This window comes from Corylus avellana, chromosome 9 (genome assembly GCF_965113065.1).
Source record: "Corylus avellana chromosome 9, dhCorAvel1.hap1.2, whole genome shotgun sequence".
NCBI lineage: Eukaryota > Viridiplantae > Streptophyta > Magnoliopsida > Fagales > Betulaceae > Corylus > Corylus avellana.
The window spans coordinates 5,070,572-5,090,333 of NC_142498.1; the positions used below are offsets into that span (position 1 = coordinate 5,070,572).

The window sequence follows — 19,762 nt, forward strand, 5'->3', positions numbered from 1 at the left end:
ATACCGATACTCAGCCTCTTCCACTCCATAATCAAAGTGAAGGAATCGAATCAAAGGAACCGCGCCTTCTACATCACCCTCCTTCATGCATTCCTTCATAGCATTCAAATGAGCTAGCTGAACAATCCTTTGTATCAACCCCAGAACCTTCAATTCCTCCTGCTCCTCCTCCTCCACCAACAAATCCTCTCCACTCGCATTCTCATCCCTTTGCACAGTAAACGTGAAACTTGAATCATAGACCTCCCACCCCCTAACTTGCCGCTGTATATTCCAACACAGCGCATCAAAAACGTCGGCGTAATCCAATATCACCTTCCTCAAACACACAAATTTGCCTTCCTCAATCGACACGGCATCAGAACTAACCCGACTCTCAGTCCTATCGACATTGTTGTCGCCACCAACATCCGGTACCAACCTCTTAACACCCAATTCTAAAACCTTATCCAAAACCCGCACGCAATCATCCAATTCACCATCAGCATCTCTCAAATCCTCGCCCTTATCCAACACCTCCGCTCGCTCCTCCAAACCCTCACTCTCAATCAAAGCATCTTTCTCTATGCTTTCGAAATCGAAGTTCTTTCGCAGACTCTCCGACACGCGGTCAATCAGATGCTGGACTAGCAACAAGAACTCGGCGCGTAATCGCAGTGTTTCGGGGTCGAAACCCCAAGCCGACGAGGCATTATCGAATTGAAAAAGCTCGAGTGTGGACAAGTAGGTGAGGAGAGGTGGGGATGGGCAAGAGGGCGACCAGAGAATGTTCTCGAATCGGCCCGATCGGGCGACGATGGTTTGGAGCACGGCGAGAGCGACGTCGGGGTTTCGGGCTCGGAGAGCAAGGAGAACGGCTCGAAGGGGCTCGAATTGAGCTAGGTGGAGGTGGTTCGCGGCGAGGCGTGAGAGGATTTGGATCTCTTTGTCCATTGTTATTGAACCATAGAGAAAGCGCGGAAAAACGTTGGGTTTGGGGGTTTCAGTGCATTGGGGTGATGGTGGTTGTATACTTGTATTGTATTTTGGTTTTGAGGAAATCAGTTAGAAATGGAAGCTTCTTGCAGTGGGTGGCATGGGAATGAAAGCATAGTGGTTTGGGAATTGGGGTCCAGAGTTGGAAAGGAAGTGAGTTTGGAGATTTGGTTGCTTATGGGATATGTCGTTGTCTGAAAAACGAGTGTTTGGTTCTCGCGAAAGTGGCTTCGGGGAATGAGGGAAAGCGGCAGTCTGTTTGACAAAGCAAAGGCAAAATTTACAATTTTTGGACTCTCAGCTTCCTTTCGGATGACGAATGGGGAATTGAGTTTTAAAAGACCATTTGATTATTTATTTTTTATCTATAGTATTTAAAAATTATTTTTTTTTTATATGGATTGTATTTTTCTTAAAAGTCTTATTTTTCAACTTTTTTTGATAAAAAAAAAAAAAAAAAAGACTTGTGATGGAAAATAATACGAGAAAAAATAGAAGTAGAGAGATAAATAATAAGAAAATAGATTTGAAAAAAAAAATTGGAAAGAGAAATAATATATTAATAAGATGGATGTGCGAACGCTCACTATTCGCATATATAACAATAATATATTTCGCATTTAAAATGCATAATCCAATGCCATGAGTGATTTTTAATGTTTTGCTTATCTTTTTTAGATAAAAATAAAAAATTGTTAAGCCAATGTGAATACTCTAATTATATTTGTAAAACACCGACATTTAATTAAGCAAAAAATATGCAAAATGACCATTTGTGATGGAGAAATGCTACATATTTTAAATTTTTTAAAAAAAAATTGGTTCTTAAATAATATGTTACCATATCATGAATTGATGATACACTTTTCAAAATAATAAATCTCATGAGATAGTAACACATCATTTTAAAATAAACTTTTAAAAAAAAAAAAAAAAATTGAAATGTATATCACTTCGTTTGTGAAGAGTGTCACGGTACATGAAACGTAGACTGTTTATGCATGTATTCTTAGTTTAATACTTTCTCTTTCTTCCTCTCTCTTTCTTTGATCTTTTTTCTTTTTTCTTTCTCTTTCCGTTTTTCTCTCTCTACAAGGAAGCTTTTGTTCCTCTTCATCTTCTTCTTCTCTAATTAACTCAAGAAGAAATCTAGTGGTGAAGAAGCTTTTCTTCTTCTTTCCCTACAACGAAGCTTTGCTCTCTCTGCAACGACGCGACCTAACTGTAAAGAAATCTCAACGTGACCTAACGGTGAAGAAATCTCAAGAGCAAGTCGGTAGCAATAGTGGTGAAGAAATCTCACGAGCACTGTGCTTATCCTCTGTAGAATTCTCTGTTACATATTTGGTGGAGTTAATAAGTGAATGCTCTGTTTCAAGTTTGGAGTTGATAAGATTGTGAAATTGCAAGTCATCCAATGGGAACGAAAAGAGAGCGTGAGTGGAGAGGATGTCGGAGGAATCGATGCAGCTTCGATTTAGAGATTGTGATGATTTGCGATTTTGATGAAGAAGAAGGGGATTTTGATTTGAAGATGACAGATTTGGTGATTGGTTGTTTAATTTGGTGTTTTTGGTAAAGAATCAAAGATGGGTTTTTAATTAAAATGAATAAAAAATTTTAAAGCAAATATATTATTTTAATAAAATAGATAAAAATTTAGATAGGGTAAAGTCCACATACCCTTCAAATTACCACTCAATTGATAATGTCCTTCCAAACTTTTAATTGTGACAATGTCTCATCCAAACTACCAAAACATTGACAATGTCCCCCTAAGGCTAACAATAAGACAAAAATGTCCCTATAGATTTCTCAATAAGACAAAAATATCCCTATAAATTAAAAAAAAAAAATTGATTTTTTTTTTAAAAATGAAACATTTTAATTTAAAAAGAAAAAAACAATTTTTTTTTTGAAAAAAGGGATTTAAAAAAAAAAAAAAAAAAACTATTTTTTTAATTTAGTTTTAAAAAAAACAAAAAATTTCATTTTATTAAACAAAAATTTTATTTTTTTAAACGTAAATTTTTATTTAAATAAAATTCTAAAACAAAAATAAAATAAAAAACGAAAATTTTCAATTTTTATAAAAATTAAAAAATTAAAACAAAATCAAAATTTTTTAAATTTTTTTCTTATAAAATTGATTTTAAAAAAAGAAAAAATTGGCCAAGTTCGGATTTTTTTTTTTTTTTTTTTTGGTTAGTTTTAGGTTTTTTCTAGAAGTTTTAGTATTTTTGTTTATAATTTACTAAGGGTAATTTCGTCATTGGGGGGAACATTGACAATTTTTGATAGTTTGGGGAGGACATTGTCACAATTGAAAGTTTAAGGGAGACATTGTTAATTGAGTAATAGTTTGAGAGAGTTATATGGACTTTCCCCATTTAGGGTGCGTTTGGGAGTGCGATTTCAAAAAAATAATCTGCGATTTTAAACCAAATCGCAATTTTATGGTGTTTGGGATTGCGATTTTAAAAACGCAAATTTTAAAATCGCAAAAAAATCTGCGACTTTCATAAGCTGATTAGAGGGTGCTTATTTGAAAAAGTGCGAATTTAAAACAAAATCGCGATTTCTAATAAAAAGATATTTGGTGCAATAGTTACCTTTTTTTGAGCAGGAATGAAAAAAATACCAATAATACCCACCTAAAATATATTAAAACCTTTTTTTCTCTTTTTTTTTTCTTCCTCTGTCTCGTTCATCCTTTCTCCACCCAGTAGCAGTGTGCGTCACTGTTGTTCATCTCTCCGCCCCTCTACCAGATAATAATCTCACCTTGAATTTTTTATTATATGTCTGTTTTGAATATGTTTTAAGAAAAAAAAAATACAAAAACAAAAAAGCATATAGAAACAAGTAATATAGCAATATATAACTGCCTATGTAGAAAACTCAAAGTTAATCTCAAATTATAAGTCATACTTTTGTTTGCATAGGTGTTAAAAATGGAGGCTTATAGACAATGTTAGTTATTTTACTGTTATAAATAAATGTCCTTATTGGTAATTTGGTCATGAAACCGCAATTATATGCTAATGTTATCCAAACACTCATTTGATAAAAAAAATACTTTTTAGCATGTTTTACCAAACGCCTGTGCGATTTTAAAAAGTGGCGATTTTTAAAATGCAATTTTTAAAAACGCAATTTTTAAAATCGCACTTATTGAAATCGCACTCCCAAACGGGCCCTTAGATAAGTTGATGGAGGATTTTTTGAAAAGTGGTTAGCTAATATATCAAAAGTACGTTTTAGTTATCCATATAAATTTGTATAAACCATTGTCAACGCTCTAAATTTTAATAGTTTAGTTACTAAAATCAGAGAAATTGTAAATGAAATGTAAGGAATTTAGAAATGGACATGAAAATGGAACGAAGTGTATTCCAACGATAAATTGTCCACTAAATCCGTATGGGAAAGCATTTGTCATACAATGGCACCACATTCTTTGGCATAGAAGGGCTATTTCCTGACATGTCATGATCTTTTAATTAGCAATCTAGGATAAACTCAACTCTCATAACAATGCAGCAAAAGATTGAAAATATGCGTGTAAAGATATTATTATTTATAAAAGTTGATATTTTACCACGAATGATAATATGCTAAATATCAAATAAGTTATGTTATAAAATGGCCTAGCAAGCAACAAAAGGATAAAGATAAAGAATGTAGAATTCAGTGTCATACTTACAATCATAAAGGAAATTTGATTGTCATTTATAGGGACAAGGATCATCTCTGGATTGGAGATGATCCGGTTGATGGCTAGGATCTCTTCTTAAAAATTCTAATGCCATCAACAAGATATGTAGTGCACTAAAATAATAATAATATTTTATTATTTTACTTTTAAAAATAAATAAAAAATTAAAATAAATATTAAAAAAAGTAAAGGTGGCTGGCCACCCCATCTTGGCCACAGGGGGTGGCCGGGCACCACATATTAGGACATGGGGGTGGCTTCTGCCACCCCTAACTGGCCCATTCGGCCACCCCAAAGGCCAAACGGTGGCCCTTGGGGGTGGTTCGGCTACCCCAAGGGCCAAATCAAACAAAAAAATAATTATCTTTTTTGATTATTTTATTTTATATTTATTTTTAAAAAGTAAAATAATATTTTATTAATATTTTAAAAAGTAGGACACGTGGCGCTATATTGGTCGTTGGATCTCTTTGAAGAGATCCTGACCTTGAAATGGCTCCTCTCCGGTCCAAAATGGACTAGAGAAGAGCCGGATCCCATTTATAGCTACAAAATTTAAACCATTAATAACAAAATTCAAGTAAGGACAATAAGAATTGTCTAAATACTTGCAAAGTTAGAGTTATTCAACTAATTAAGTTAAGCTTGGGAACATTACTAATAACAACAAACTCTAATGATACTATGATAATTATTAATAGAAAAGTAAAAATTTTCTTTTAACTCGTATTGATTTGAAATGGGAATATAGCCTTTCTCGTATCTGCATTTCCTCACAGTTTGCGCTTGCGCCTCCATCCAAACACGGCGTTAGTGGATTGAACTCAAAACGGTGCGCTTGATAGGGCGGAAACTCTAAAATATTAACCCTAAAAAAGGGCCAAGTTAACCGCGATCCCCAACACAAGGTAAAAATGATTTAGGCGGGAAAACTCCAAAACTCGCTCACGACCTGACCCCTTCAACTCCCCCTCTCCGAATCATTTGGAGAATAATTTTTGTTCCCTTTAGTTTCTATCACTGAAAGCTCTCTCTCACTAAAACAACGACCAGCCATCGCGGGACCCGTGCTTCAGCAGCGAGCGAGGCCGCCGGGAAAGAAATCCAGCCAATGGCAAAAGAAGGAATCGCTGAGGAGCCAATGGTGGTTCTAGACGAGTCTGATTTGGAATCGGAGGTTGCGAAACTGCGTGGACGATGGGAGCTAGCATCCGTTCTCAATTTCCTCAACGTAAGATCATCTTCATCTCCTTTGAAATCGTAATTAAAACCGTACCGTTTGATTTCTGTCCGACTAACGTTGGCGATGTGACTGTTTCGGTAGGTTTTTGAGCCAGTGATTGGGAGTGATTTGAAACTATCTGCGGAAGAGATTGAGATGGGATTGATTAAGCCTGACAGTTCGCTTGCTCAGCTTCACGTTGCGATTTTGAAGGTTTTCTATTCATATTACCTTTACTTGTTAATTTCAACACTATTTATTGAAATAGTTATCATCTCAAACATGCATTCAGCGAAACCTATGGTTGTTGATTATCTTGCTCGTTTCTCCTTATCAAAAGATCAATGGGAAGTGGCTGTTTAAGTTACGTTGCTCTACATTTCGAGTGACTTACATGTTCTTTTGCTTGAATGAGTTTAGTGTGACCGTGAAAACTAACGTAGCCGATGCATTGGAGAAATCGTATCAAGTCTCAAATGAATGAGAATACCTCGATATCTCTTGTAACAAATATGGTGGGTATTGATAAGAAATTTTCTTTTTAGCTTGATTTATATTGATACATATCCACTCTAGGAAGATTTGTTGAGTAAACGAAGATACCAAGAGTACAGAAGTGAATAGTTTAAGAGAACTTAAACATTATATTTTCAGATGATTCTTACCCATTATATTACGAGCAAAGTTATCCTCCAAAATAGTTTGGAGGAATTTCATGTTGGGTTTGATGGGAAAGAACCCACTATGATGAACAGAACTATGATAGAAATATTAATGTCTTTTGGGTAGAAAAGACTACAATAGTTCATTTTGGGTATGGAAACCTCAAATGAATCTAATTAGGGTTGGAAACAAACCACAAATTCTTAATAATTTTCTATAATTCTGTCGGTTTCATTGGCCCCTTATTTATACTACTCTTGACTACTAAAACAAGACGATAAAGAAATACCAACTCAATACATAAAAGAACTACTGCTACACTAGACAACTAAAGATAAGGTAAAGAAGACGATTGCAAATACAACATGTAAAAGAAAGACTATAGCAATTAGAAGTCATATAAGCTAAAGACTTGAAAGAATAAATATGCAGATAAGATAGAATTAGATAAAGGCCAGCTATTGACACCATCACGTTCCTTATTGTTGCCAAAGTAGAAGACAAACTCGTCTTGGACATCGAAGTAAAAGATGGACTCTTCTTGGACATGGACTTCTACACGTGATGAACTTCTCCTCGTGGAACTCTATTAGGGTTCTTTCAACCCAAGTGTCCAAAATGCATGTAATTCTCACATGTATTCTGAACACATGTTAGTTTAATAGATTGAGATTGAATAAATTCCTTGAACTTAGTTTAGAGAAAAACTTTATCCTTATAATACATTATGTAAGGTGGTTAATTGAATAGTGGTAATTATTGTTAACACTTTTTTTGGGATATATTAAATATTTGTATCATGAGATAGTGTGATAGACAAGGCACTAGCATGTGCATTTTTCTTTTTGATCAATTTTGTTGGTAGTGTACTGTGTGTTCTACTTCATATCTGCTAGGGCTGGGTATCGGTCGGTTAGGACCGATTAATGGGTTATCAGTCGGTTAACCGATAAGCTATTGGTTAACCAAATCCTAACCGATTACCGACCGATAAGAAGTGTTAACCGAAAATTATCGGTCATATCGGTAATCGGTTAACCGGTCGGTTAATCGGTTTGGGCTTTTGTGGGCTTTTTATTGGGTTTTTACTAGTTGCTAATTGGGCCAAAAATTAATTGTTTTAGAGGTATAAATACGTTTTGTTAGGCTAAAGCCTAAAATAGCTTATTAAAAATTAGTTATTTTATAGTATATTTTTGGCCAAAATACCTTATTGAAGCTTTTTTTTTTTTTTTATTGATCCGCTAGAATAATAAATATAAAATTTTTAAAAATTAAAAATTAAAATAGCTTATCGGTCATATCAATTTTTTGATAAAAAAATTTAACCGACCGATAAGCTTATCGGTATAAAATTTTTAACCGATTACCGACCGATAACTATCGGTTACTGTTAATATCGGTTCGGTTAAAGTCGGTAATCGGTTAGTAATCGGTAATCGGTTAATTCGCCCACCCCCAATATCTACTATGTATGCATTAATGGGTTCCAAATTGTCCTTCTCACTAAAACTGTGATTTCACATATAAATTATTTAGAATCTGTCTTGCTCATGTGTGCATTCAAGTTGTACTTTTTTATGCTAGTGGACCACACAGACTTTTCTATCTTTTGGCAGCTGAATATGGTGCTATGTATTGGTGTTGTCAGATATGGTCCAACATTTTTCTCTATCACAGTTGTTGTGTAATCCTTCATCTTCTTTTCTTTTTGATTACTTTAGGATTAAGTCATAAATGGACTTTACAAAATTTCCTTAAGTTTTAGATCTAGCACTAATATCATAATTCTAAATCTATAATATGATAATTGGTAGTAAATTAATTTTAAATGTCAAGAAAAAAAGAAAGAAAGTGGTTTTGTGTTCAAGTCATCAAATTTCTTTTCGAAACTTACAAATGTCTCAATTCTTTTCCAAGAGCTCTATGTATATTGTCCATCTCATTTTTGTCATGTATACGGCCTCGGTTCTTTCTAGGGAATACCACCTATTAGTAAACCATCGAAGGATCTTGATGCGTGGGTGACTGCTCTTTGTTAGAAACTTGTTGTTTGGTGGCCATGGGTAAGCTGTTAAAGCAAGTATGCTTCTGTTTATTATTTTTTATCACCTTTATAAAATAGGATGGCTTTACTGTTTTGACATTTATTCAACTTTTACTGCAGGTAGTTGAAGGGGAGATTCCACTAATGGCAGCTAAAGGGTATTTAATTGTGCAATACTCATTTTTAATTTGACCAGGTCCTGTCACTTTCTAAGGTCATAGTGCATTTTTTGTTGTTTCTTGTGCAGAGGGGAGGATCATTCACTTCATTAGCTAGGAAGGACTAGGAGAAATGTTCATGTAGAATTGATCCTAGTAAAGCAGAGACTACCAAGAGCATCATATGAGTATGTATCGCTAGATAGCTAATGATTAATGATGCGTCAGCCAGTGTGTCACACTTCCACCTTGTGAAAGTTTTTTAATTAAACTTGCCAAATTTCAATATGAATCTTGGCAAAGTCTTTTCTTGGGCAGATTTATGCTACATTTAGTTGTAGGCAGAAAACTGGGTTTCTCCTATACACGTCGGGGTAAGGGGAAAAAACAAAGTGTATCACAACAAAATAAAACTCTCTGGGGACTTCTTTGGGCTCACTCTCCTAAAACATTTGATCATGGGCGGGTGTGTAAATGATGTAACATGATGATGATAGGAAAAATTAAGATAATAGAAGTGCCACTTAATATGAAATGAATGAGATTTGGATAACTATGTCGTACACTACAAAAAAAAAAAAAAGGTTTAGTGACATTGTTATTTGTGGTGTTTTTGGCGAAAAAAACGTCCCTATTGATTTCGAAACGCTTGACTAGGGGCACTTGGGACACGTCAGTTTTCATGGCGACTAGAATTTAAGTTTGAGACATTTTTACTAAAAAGTGCATCGAAAGTGAGACGTTTGGAACAAAGCACCAAAGGGGGAGCTTAGTGGTGAAAAACGCCCCATTTTAAAATAGAGGGCACTTGCCTAGGAACTGTCCCCATTCTAAATTGGAGCGCTCAGGTGGGCAAGCGCCCCTTTTCATAAAAGGGAGCGCTTGTGTGTAAAGCGCCCTTATTTCTATATGGGAGCGCTTCTACACTACGAAATGCCTCCAATAATTAATATATGGACAAATATATTTTTCCATTGTTGCCGGTGAATGGATGAAGTTTTTCTCTCGACCCCATTTTTTGCAAATTCTTACGGGCTTCATGGTTGTGTCTTACCTGTAATGTCAAGCAGTGTGCCAAGTATATTATCCATGACTTTTTTTCTATGTCCATCACATCAAGGTTATGACGTAACAAATAATGTTTCCAATAGGGCAAAGTGAAGAAAATACTTTTCTTCTTCCACCCAACATCAACATTTGTACCATCTATATCTTGCGTGATCTTTTGTCTTTTCTCTCTACGTGGGTCATGGTCCCCACATTCAAATAATACGTCTAATTGCCTCAGGATGTCCTCGCCATTTGGCACAACAGGCGGATCATCCAGTTCTTCTGTACCGTCAAAAGCTATTTTGATCATTTTCCACCAATGATCTATAGGCAAATATCGCTTATTCATCATATAACAATATTTCTTCTCATGCGTTAACCATTTAGACCGTGTTAAACTCATAGACATTAGACATGCTATTTTTTCCATTTGTACTATATCCTGACAAATTTGCATAGGCCGGGAAGTCATTTACTGTCCACATCAATGCCGATTGCAACGCAAAGGACTTCTTCATCGATACATCAAATGTGCTTACCCCTACATTCCATAATTTCTATAGTTCTGATATTAGGGGTTGTAAGTATACATCTATTGCCTTTCCATGTGAGCTTGGACCTCGAATAATCAAGGATAAAATGAAATTCAGTTGTTTCATGCACAACCAAGGAGGCAAGTTATACGGAATCACCAAGACAGGCCAAGTGCTGTGGGTTGAGCTCATGTTACCGAATGGATTAAATCCATCTAATGTTAGCCCAAGCCTTACATTGCGGGGATCCGATACAAATTCTGGATGTTTCTCTTCGAATGACTTCCATGCTTCACCGTCCGCTGGATACCTCAACACTCCGTCTTTTGTGCGCCCATCAGCGTGCCATCTTATATGGGCAACAGTATCCTGCAACATAAACAACCTTTGCAAGCGTGGTATCAGTGGAAACCATCGTAACACCTTAATGGGTTGTCTTTTAGATGGTAGAGATTGACCATATCTAATATCGTCCTTCCACTTTGATAATCCGCATTTTGAACACAAATGTAAACGCTTAGTATCCTTTCAAAATAACATAAAATTATTTTGACAAGCTAGAATCTTCTCACATCTAAGCTCCAAGTCCCTAAAATTTTTTTTGGCCTCATATGTGTTTTTTGGCAAGGCTTCACCATCCGTCGGGAGCAACTGATTGATGAATTTGAGTAACGACGTGAATATAGTATTACTAATTCCACCCATACACTTCAAATTGTATAGATGTACAATAACACCAAGCTTGCTATGTTTGGTTTTATCATGTAGTGGCTTATCTGATTCCATACGCAAGTTGTAGTATTTTCTCGCACTTTCATCATCAATTACATCCTACACTGACTCTACAATATCAGGTTGCGCTTCCATGTGACCAGTAAATTTGTCTACTATTGACAGGTGCATGCCGAAAGCATCACGGAGCATGGCATTCATAGTTCTCGACTCGTCAGGTACGGGGGCTGAAGAAGATCCTTCAACTATTGGTTCTCTTTGAGTAACAAGATCACACATCATTTCTCCATGGAACACTCATTTGGTGTAACCAAGCATAATACCAGTTCCACTTGTTAAATGTGTATAAACCAACTCTGGACTAAGACTTTTGTTGAATTTACATTTCTTACATGGGCAGATTATGTACTCCTTATTTGTATATTTGCTAACTGCAAATTTCACAAATGACTTGGCTCCGTTCATATACTCAACCAAACCCCTAAACTTTGTCATCCAACTCTTGTCCATAGCGTGACTACATTATAAAAGGTCTATAAGTTATAACAAATAAGACTTAGGTTTGTTTAATTAGACTGTTGTTGAAGTAATGTTATAATATTCACATAGTTAATGCAAGCTCAGGATGTGAGGAGTAATATGTCAAATTCAGATGGCATCAGAGAAGGTATTAAACACTAATATGGAATTTTACATTACTAGGATACTAAATTTTAATGAGAAATGATAGATCGAGATATTAAATTTGTTTTATTAGGATGATCAATTAATACTGAAAAATGCTCAATGACTGATGCAAAATAGTAACACAATAAAAATATATTTATATATTTATGTGAAATATTGATTTCTTACAGGTATGAAAAATAAAGACCCAAGTTGAAATTTGTTGTGCTAACGTAGAGACATATCCCATATAGTATTTTCAATAATAGGTATGATGTAGGTTTTTCATCTATAAAACATAGTATAAGTATGAACAACAATTATACTTGCATATTAAATTGAAAGCATAAAAGAAATCAACAAGGGTGAGTAAAATAATTTACCTCAAGTGGGAGATGAAAATTGGAGAACTTGACAAAATGTTTTGAGAACCTTGTGTAGTATGTGGCGTTGGAGAGAGAGGTAGAGAAAGATATGTAAATTTCCTTGAGGATTAATGGTTATGGATAGGTTTTGGTATTTCTTGAATAATGAAAGAATGAGAAAGAGAGAGACAGTCGTAGATTTTCTTTGAAGAAGAATGGGTAGTGCTAAGTTCTAGTTCTCTTGAAAAGATAAAATGATATAATAAGAGGGAGATGGTAGAGATGGCTGCATGCAGTGTTTAGAATGCTAGGGGTCTTGAGAGAAAAATGAGGGAAGGTAAAAGTTTTGAGAAAACAAGAGAATAAAGAGATGGGCGGCAATTTGGTACTCTTTGTTTAGGGTTTCTTGTTTTTGGTTTTATAAAATCTTCTTTAGAATATATATATATATATATATATATATATATATATATATATATATATATATATATATATATATCACTCCATTCATGAGTTCACAAACTCAAGTTAGTTTTAAAGGAAAGTTTTTGAAAATAAATGCCTAGTTGACATGGGGTACATAGCTAGGTTTTGGGAAAATCTTTGTCAGATAAAAAATCTATCTTAACCGTATAGTCATATGGCCACTTTGTTCAATTGTTTTAGAATCCCATGAAACAATGAATATGGACATGAAATGAATCTTATGAGAGGAGTCCTATATATTGATCAACACATTCAAGGATTCGTCACTAGGGAATCCGACAAAGTATTCATTTGATACATTACTATACGACTATTGTATGGTAATCGACGTTGTAGAACATTCACTTCTAATTTCAATTAAACATTCTACGTGCGTATTTTGCGAGAATGGTGATTGTTAGTCCTATTTATTTTGGATGTAAAGCAACTCAAAATAGAGGATTGTTTTTCATAAAGAAAGTTAGGAGTTCAACTCACCTGAAAACAATCAGCCCATAGGTGGTCAAGATGCAGCTATTATCTAATCATCCAGCTAGTCCATAAAGGGTAAAGATATATGAATGCCTTAATACAACACTTTAGGATTGTGATCTCACTTAACATGGTTTGTAACAGAACAATCTGAAACCCAGTTAGCTTGCACATTCCATATTATATTAGGAATTCATATTTGTTGATTGTGATCTCAATTTCTGATTCAGAAAAGGAAAACTGCTATAAAGCAAAGCCAAGGAGGGGAGGATAATGACCACAATGGGGGGCCAAGAAATGGACACAGATTCAAAAGACAATTCTGGTAAAAAGGGTGACCCCATGGATAGTGACACTGAAAGTGACGTGCTTCAAGAAGTTGGTATTGATGATGAGAATAAGGATGGTGATTATTGTAGGAAAATGGAAGGAAATATCATCGATGAAGACCTTAACCTTGGCAGGGACCCTCTTGTCAAAGATGGTGATGTCAAATTAGATATACTACCGGTTAAATCATGCTAGCACCAACAGAGAGGTTGATGCTGATTCAAAGACAATTTCTAGCTCACCAAATCAAGGTTTCACCATAGGAAAGGGATTTGCCAATGATAATGTAGAATCAGATACGGATCATCTGGCTAACAAGCTCGCAACTTTTGTATTAAATGGAAACTCAAATAATCTTGGTGAGATGGAAATTGAAATGCAGATGAATGGAATGGATTCTCCCGGATGTGACATTCACACAGCATATGAAATACTTGAAACTTTGATGGAAAACAAGAAGAAGGATGGGATACTCTTCCCCTTTCAGTTTGGCGGGAGATAAATGCAAGTTCTCTTTTCAGCTTTTTATCATTTTATAGGAGCTCTCATAACTTTGTTAACAGGTCAATTCAATTGATTTTTTGTTCATAGGTTTGTATACTTTTATTTATTAAGGACAAGTTAGAAGTCATCATCTATGGATTGTAAAGAGTAGTGGAAAGCTGTATCTTAAGCTATGTTCAAATTTCCAGAAAGAAACAATTCCCTTTATATTCTTCACTATCACTTTGTCTGAAGCAGCTTTTATAGGAGATAACTAAGAAAGAAGTACATAATTTTTTTTTTTTAAAAAAAAAAAAAAAGAAAAAGAAAAAGAAAAAATAAGCTCCTCTTCTTTACTAATTAGATGAAAAGTTAAGGGAGTCTAATAACTTAAAAATTAGGCCATATGGTAAATATGTTGTCATGACATTTAAATATTTTAAATCAAAGAGTGCACAAAGACCTAAGCATTGTTTGATCTCCAACAAGTTCTCCAAAAAAGAAAAGAAATTTGATGATTTTAGTGTATTTAAGGAGTGATTTCTCAACAATTAAATGCATTATTTAACTAACTTAGAGTTTGGAATGGAATATATATATATATATGTGTGTGTGTGTGTGTGTGTGTGTGTGTGTGCGCGCGCGCGCACGCACGCAAGTGCAACAATGCTTCATTCGCTGAAGGCAAATGGTTTTAATACCCAAAAGCTTTGGGGGCAGAACTAGAGTAAGAGAGTAGCTGGAGCCACAAGCGATCTTGTTGCCGAAATGAGAATCTTGGGTACAAACAATGGGCTGAGACAAAGTCCCACCCGAAATTCCACCCTTGACTCTCTTGATGTACCCGATTTAGAGGATGAAGATGTACCAAAAATACTAAGCAAGGAATATCAGAAGGTGAAACCCCCTACCCAGGTATTGATGCAGAAGAAGACAATGACAGATAAAAAGAAGGGAAAACCTTCTATCGTGGCCATCTGCGAAAGTGATGTTTTGCAGCATCCAACAGAAGGTGTACACATCAGCTAGTTATACTGGACAGAATTGGAGCAAAAACATTGAATTTTTTCTCTCTCCCACTTTCTCTTCTTCTCTCTTCTTCTCCTGAAAATTTTATTTCCTCTTCTTCTCTTTCTCTCCCACTTTCTCTTCTTCTCTTTCTCTCTCACCATTCACCCACCACATCCACCATATTTGCAATAGCAACATTCACGGCTAGGTCACGGTAGGCGGTAGCCCTCTCTAGCAGATCCCTTTAGGAATTCTATCCCTAAAGGTTTAACTTTCCCCTCTAAGTTTTAATTTTGAATCCAAAAACGAGTTTTTAGGCATTAAAAACGGATTTTGAGGCTGAGCTTGGCAGAAAAGTGGCCGGAGAGGGTGACCAACGGCTGGGTCACAGCCAGACCCAGCCGTGGGTCACACCAAACCCACGGCTGGGTTTGCTGTGACCCACCTGTGGGTAACGATGGTTTGTTAGCATTGTGGAATGCTTTCTGGCCTCGTGGGATGCTAGTTGGCATCGGTGTCGATGATTTGGCTGTGTGTTTGCTGGCTCTAGGGTCGGTGGTTTGGTTGTGGAGTTGCTGTTATCTAGTGTTTTGATCTTATTTTGTTAAAATGTACTGGGTGATGTGTCAACACATGAATGGATGCTGTAAAACACCACTTTTACGCATTGACCGCATAGTAGGGGCTCTGTAAAAAGAAACCTCATGAGTTTTGTGTTTGGGAGGAAAATTGTGAAGCACACATTGTATAAAGGTGCAATGATATGGAGATTTGTATCATCATGGGACTGGGAACTAAATTGTTCGTCTAAATGCCTGAAAGAAAGACGGCCCATACAAAGGTTCTACTCTCGAGATCAACTCGACTAGGCTGCTCTTATATTTTACTTTTGATGGCTTTCTCTGCTGATGAAGAATTAAGTTATCACTATAAAAAATGAATTTTTTTTTCTTGACTGGGTGTTTTTGACGTGTTAGGTGGCCTGACACGTCACTAAAATTTGGTGACGTGTCATTATTGACGTGAGTCGGATGTTAAAATTAAGGGTGTCAAAAACAAGAATTTTTTGAGGTATCACTATTTTACACGTTAATAATTATGGACGTGTCAAAAATTAGCACGTCAAAATTTTTTTTGACGTGTCGGTTTCTGACACATCACAATTTGGTGACGTGTTAGAAAATGCCACGCCAAAAAATTTATTGACGTGCCAGTAGTGCCACGTCAATAATTTTTTTATACGTGGTAGTAATGCCACGTCAAGAATATTTTGACGTGGCTCTACTACCACGTCAATAATCACGTGGCCATAGTGCCACGTCATTAAATTTCTGACGTGACAGTAGTGCCATGTTAGAAACTTTGTTAATGACACGTCACCTTTTACTGACGTGTCACATGTTATGACACATCACTAAATTGTGACGTGTCATGTCAACAAAAATGGTCATTTTAAAATTTTTATCTTTTGTCTCCTCTTGTATATTTTTTGAATTTTTTTGTGGTTCTACCCAAATTTTAGATTTGACCTGTTATACAATTTACATATGTACTAAAAAAAAAAAAATTCTTCGTCGATCAATGCAAAATAACAAAATATATATCAATCAACATCAATCACAAATATACAAGTTCTGTGTACATCTATCAAACTATCAACAAAACCAGCTTCAAGACACAACAAAACTATTTCTGTTATCACAAATAAAGACATATATTACATCAAGAAAACTATCACAAATATAATTACATCAACAAAAAATGAACTTAAGTTCATCAAGTACGAAGGGCCAACCATTGGCTCAATCCAAGTCATCATCAATAGCATCCTCCCTACTACTTGCAAATGATAAAACAAACAATCAGCAAACAATATGATAGAATCTTATCAAGTCCTAAGCATTGAGCAACATCACGATGTAAACAAAGGTCATCATACTCAACAAATTCAATTTTATATCTACACCTTCAACATATTTTCATGATCAAATCAAATGGACGTCACATTCCACAAGGACCATAGTGGTCCATCTCACGATGCCAAACATTTCAAATGGCGCCTAAACAACAACTTCAACCTATATGTTCATTACTCTATTGATTGAATGAAAACAAAATGACTTGAGGGCTTTAAATAATATTTGTTATGATTAAATATGCAAAGCTCCAACCCACATCCACCACCAAATGAACCAAGATATAAACCAAATTCAACAGGAGTTGCAACATCATTCCAAATTCCACTACAAAATATTCAAACTCTAAATTCAACAACTGCACATATACGGACAATTCTAAAACTACATTGACCATTAAAAATGTTATTACCTGACCAACTATCGACCGACAATCTCACCATCACAAAGGGTGGGAAAACTCTGTCTAGTTCTGCCTTATATTGAATCACCTCTAGCACGGAGCTTGACCGCATCATTTCCTCAAGTTGGCGAAAACAGGCCTCAAACATGATATCTTTTGCTGCCATCTGAGCATCTTTTTCTGCAAGCCTCGCCGCCATCTGAGCCTCTTTTTCAGCCAATTGTGCCTCTTTCGCAGCCACCTCCTAGCCTCGAGTGCTCTGTCCAGAAATTCTTGTGAGACCGTGGTGTGCCCGAGATTCTGTGACCATGCCTATGATGGTGTATAGTATGAGTTTATGCTGGCCCGTTCATGTAACTAACCAGAGTAATTCGATTAAGGATGAGCAAGGACGTTCATGGGAGACTCCGGAGGATGTAGAAAGGGCTTTTGTGGATTATTTTTCTGGTCTTTTTTCAGCAAGTCCTACAGGCAATATGCAGTCGTGCTTGAGTCATTTAGAAGCACGGGTGTTGAGGCCCATGAATGAAGAGCTAATGAAGGAATTTACTCGAGAGGAAGTCAGTTGTGCACTCCACCACATGGCTCCACTTAAAGCACCGGGCCCGGATGGTCTTTCTGCGGGTTTCTTTCAAAACTCATGGGAAACCATGGGTTCTGAGGTTTGTCAGGCTGTCATTGATACTTTAAATTTCGGAATCATGCCTGATTATTTAAACATGACAAATATTGTTTTAATTCCAAAAGTGAAGAACCCGACATGTGTTATCGATGCGCCTTCTATAATTGCTGATTCCTTGGGTGGCGGGTATATGCATTGCGTCATTCTCGGTTATTTTGTGGGTTAACTACTTTACAGAGCATTTTCTTGAGATGTTAGATTGCTAACAACTTTTCAATTCCATGAACAATTTAGTTTACATCATGCAATTTCTTAAATCAACCAACTAATTGGTGAATGATATATACAACTTCTATGCTTTCTGGCAATGAATAGTCATTTTACTATAAATAATCAAGAATGCTCTTTGTAGCCAATAATCAGTCAGTTTTTTTTTTTTTTTTTTTTTTATTATTATTATTATTATTATTTTTTTTTTCAAGTCAAGGGAATTGGATGTTCTTTGAGTTTGATTTGCATGGTTACTTTGCAGGAAATATCTAGTCCTTTGTATCTTGAATCAACTGAGGGTCTTGGCTGGAAAACTAGATGTTGTTTGATTGTCTGTGTTTGTCTTCTTAATTTCAGGACGACCTAGACAAGCTATCTTAGACATATATAATTATACCTAAAGGATACTTTCTTATATGGTTCTTATGCAGGATACTTTGTACGTGCATTATGGAAAACAATATCCGAAAGATTGCTATATGGAAGGAAGTATGGATTTCATCTTTGGCAATATATAGCACTGCACTCTTGGGGCATTGTCATATCCACTGCAAGGCAGAAGGTTTCGTAACTGCACAAAGCAGGAAATCTTCTCAGGAGACAACTGGTTATGTGTTCTTGAGGTATTTAATTGACCAGTCCTTTTACCATATCATCTTCAGTAAAACATCTTGGTTTCTGACCCAAATACTTTGAATTGATAAGTTATATTTGGGGCATCATGATGCAGTCGTCTTTTCTCTAGAGTTCCCATTAATTATTGCTCACGTCTACTCCAAACCCCAGACCTCAAAATCATATACCAGTCATGGGCGATACCAAAGCCTAGAGAGGCAATCTTAGGTAATATAGAGGCCCACATGAAGTCTATTGACAAAAAAAAAGATCTGGTAGATGTTAATTGTTACTTGGATTAAATTTTTGGATCTAACAGACCACCTAAAACTCTTTTGCATGGTTAGTCCTGAAAAGGCAAGTTAGGTTGCAATAGTTTGACAACTTGACATGTGGCATATGAACCTTAAAACTCCATCTGGGGCCCTTTTTCCTCACTCTATAGTATAATAATTTAATTATACTATAGAGTGAGGAAAAAGGGCCCCAGATGGAGCTAAATTGTGAACCAGATATTAGTACTTGATCTACCAATGGTAAAAATTAGGTTTTGGAGGGTAGGGTTGAAATATTGAATTAGGGAGTAAGAATAATTGCATGCTCCTTAATTCTTTGGGATGTTATGAATGCCCCACATTGATTTAAAAACTACCGGCTTAGATTCTTAAGTTTTTGAGACCCATGCTTTCATAAGCTGTTAAAGAGTCAAATTAAGAGCTTTCTTTCTCTGCATTAGAGCTGTGCTGAGTTGTTGCATATGGTACTCATTTCAAGATTGATGACCTTTCCATTTGCATTGATAGTTGCTCGATCGGTGCCCCTATTTACAAAGCAAAGCAAAGATAATATTGGGAATTCAAATGTATAGATAAGATTTTATATACTTGAATTTTGTATTCAGTTTTCTAATAAAACTAAAACACTATTTAGAAAACTGAATACAAAATTCAAATATATAAAATCCATTTTTTTTTTCTTTTTATAAATATAGGGCGTTTGATTGTTTAAGATTATTAAAAACCATTG

General features: G+C 35.6%; 2 protein-coding genes and 1 pseudogene across 3 annotated transcripts in view; 2 read left to right on the forward strand and 1 right to left on the reverse strand.

Annotated features, from left to right (window-relative positions):
* The window catches only part of LOC132190698 (zinc finger FYVE domain protein), a 105,509-nt gene extending 104,240 nt beyond the window's left edge, over positions 1–1,269 (reverse strand). The window contains exon 1 of one of the 2 annotated variants that reach the window (XM_059605742.2): positions 5–1,269. In XM_059605742.2, the coding sequence (XP_059461725.2) occupies positions 5–933 (929 nt within the window). In that variant the 5' untranslated portion in view covers positions 934–1,269. The remainder of the gene's footprint in view (positions 1–4) is intronic. The other variant, XM_088510315.1, reaches the window with a different exon arrangement.
* A 1,123-nt stretch (positions 1,270–2,392) lies between these two features.
* On the forward strand, positions 2,393–14,846 carry LOC148583616 (uncharacterized; annotated as a pseudogene).
* Positions 14,847–17,537: 2,691 nt separating this feature from the next.
* Positions 17,538–19,262, forward strand: LOC148583617 (uncharacterized). The gene is made up of 5 exons (XM_088510711.1): positions 17,538–18,037; positions 18,553–18,744; positions 18,852–18,964; positions 19,056–19,093; positions 19,206–19,262. Exons 1-5 carry the CDS (start codon positions 17,538–17,540, stop codon positions 19,260–19,262), a joined length of 900 nt encoding a protein of 299 aa, XP_088366837.1.
* Positions 19,263–19,762: the final 500 nt, after the last annotated feature.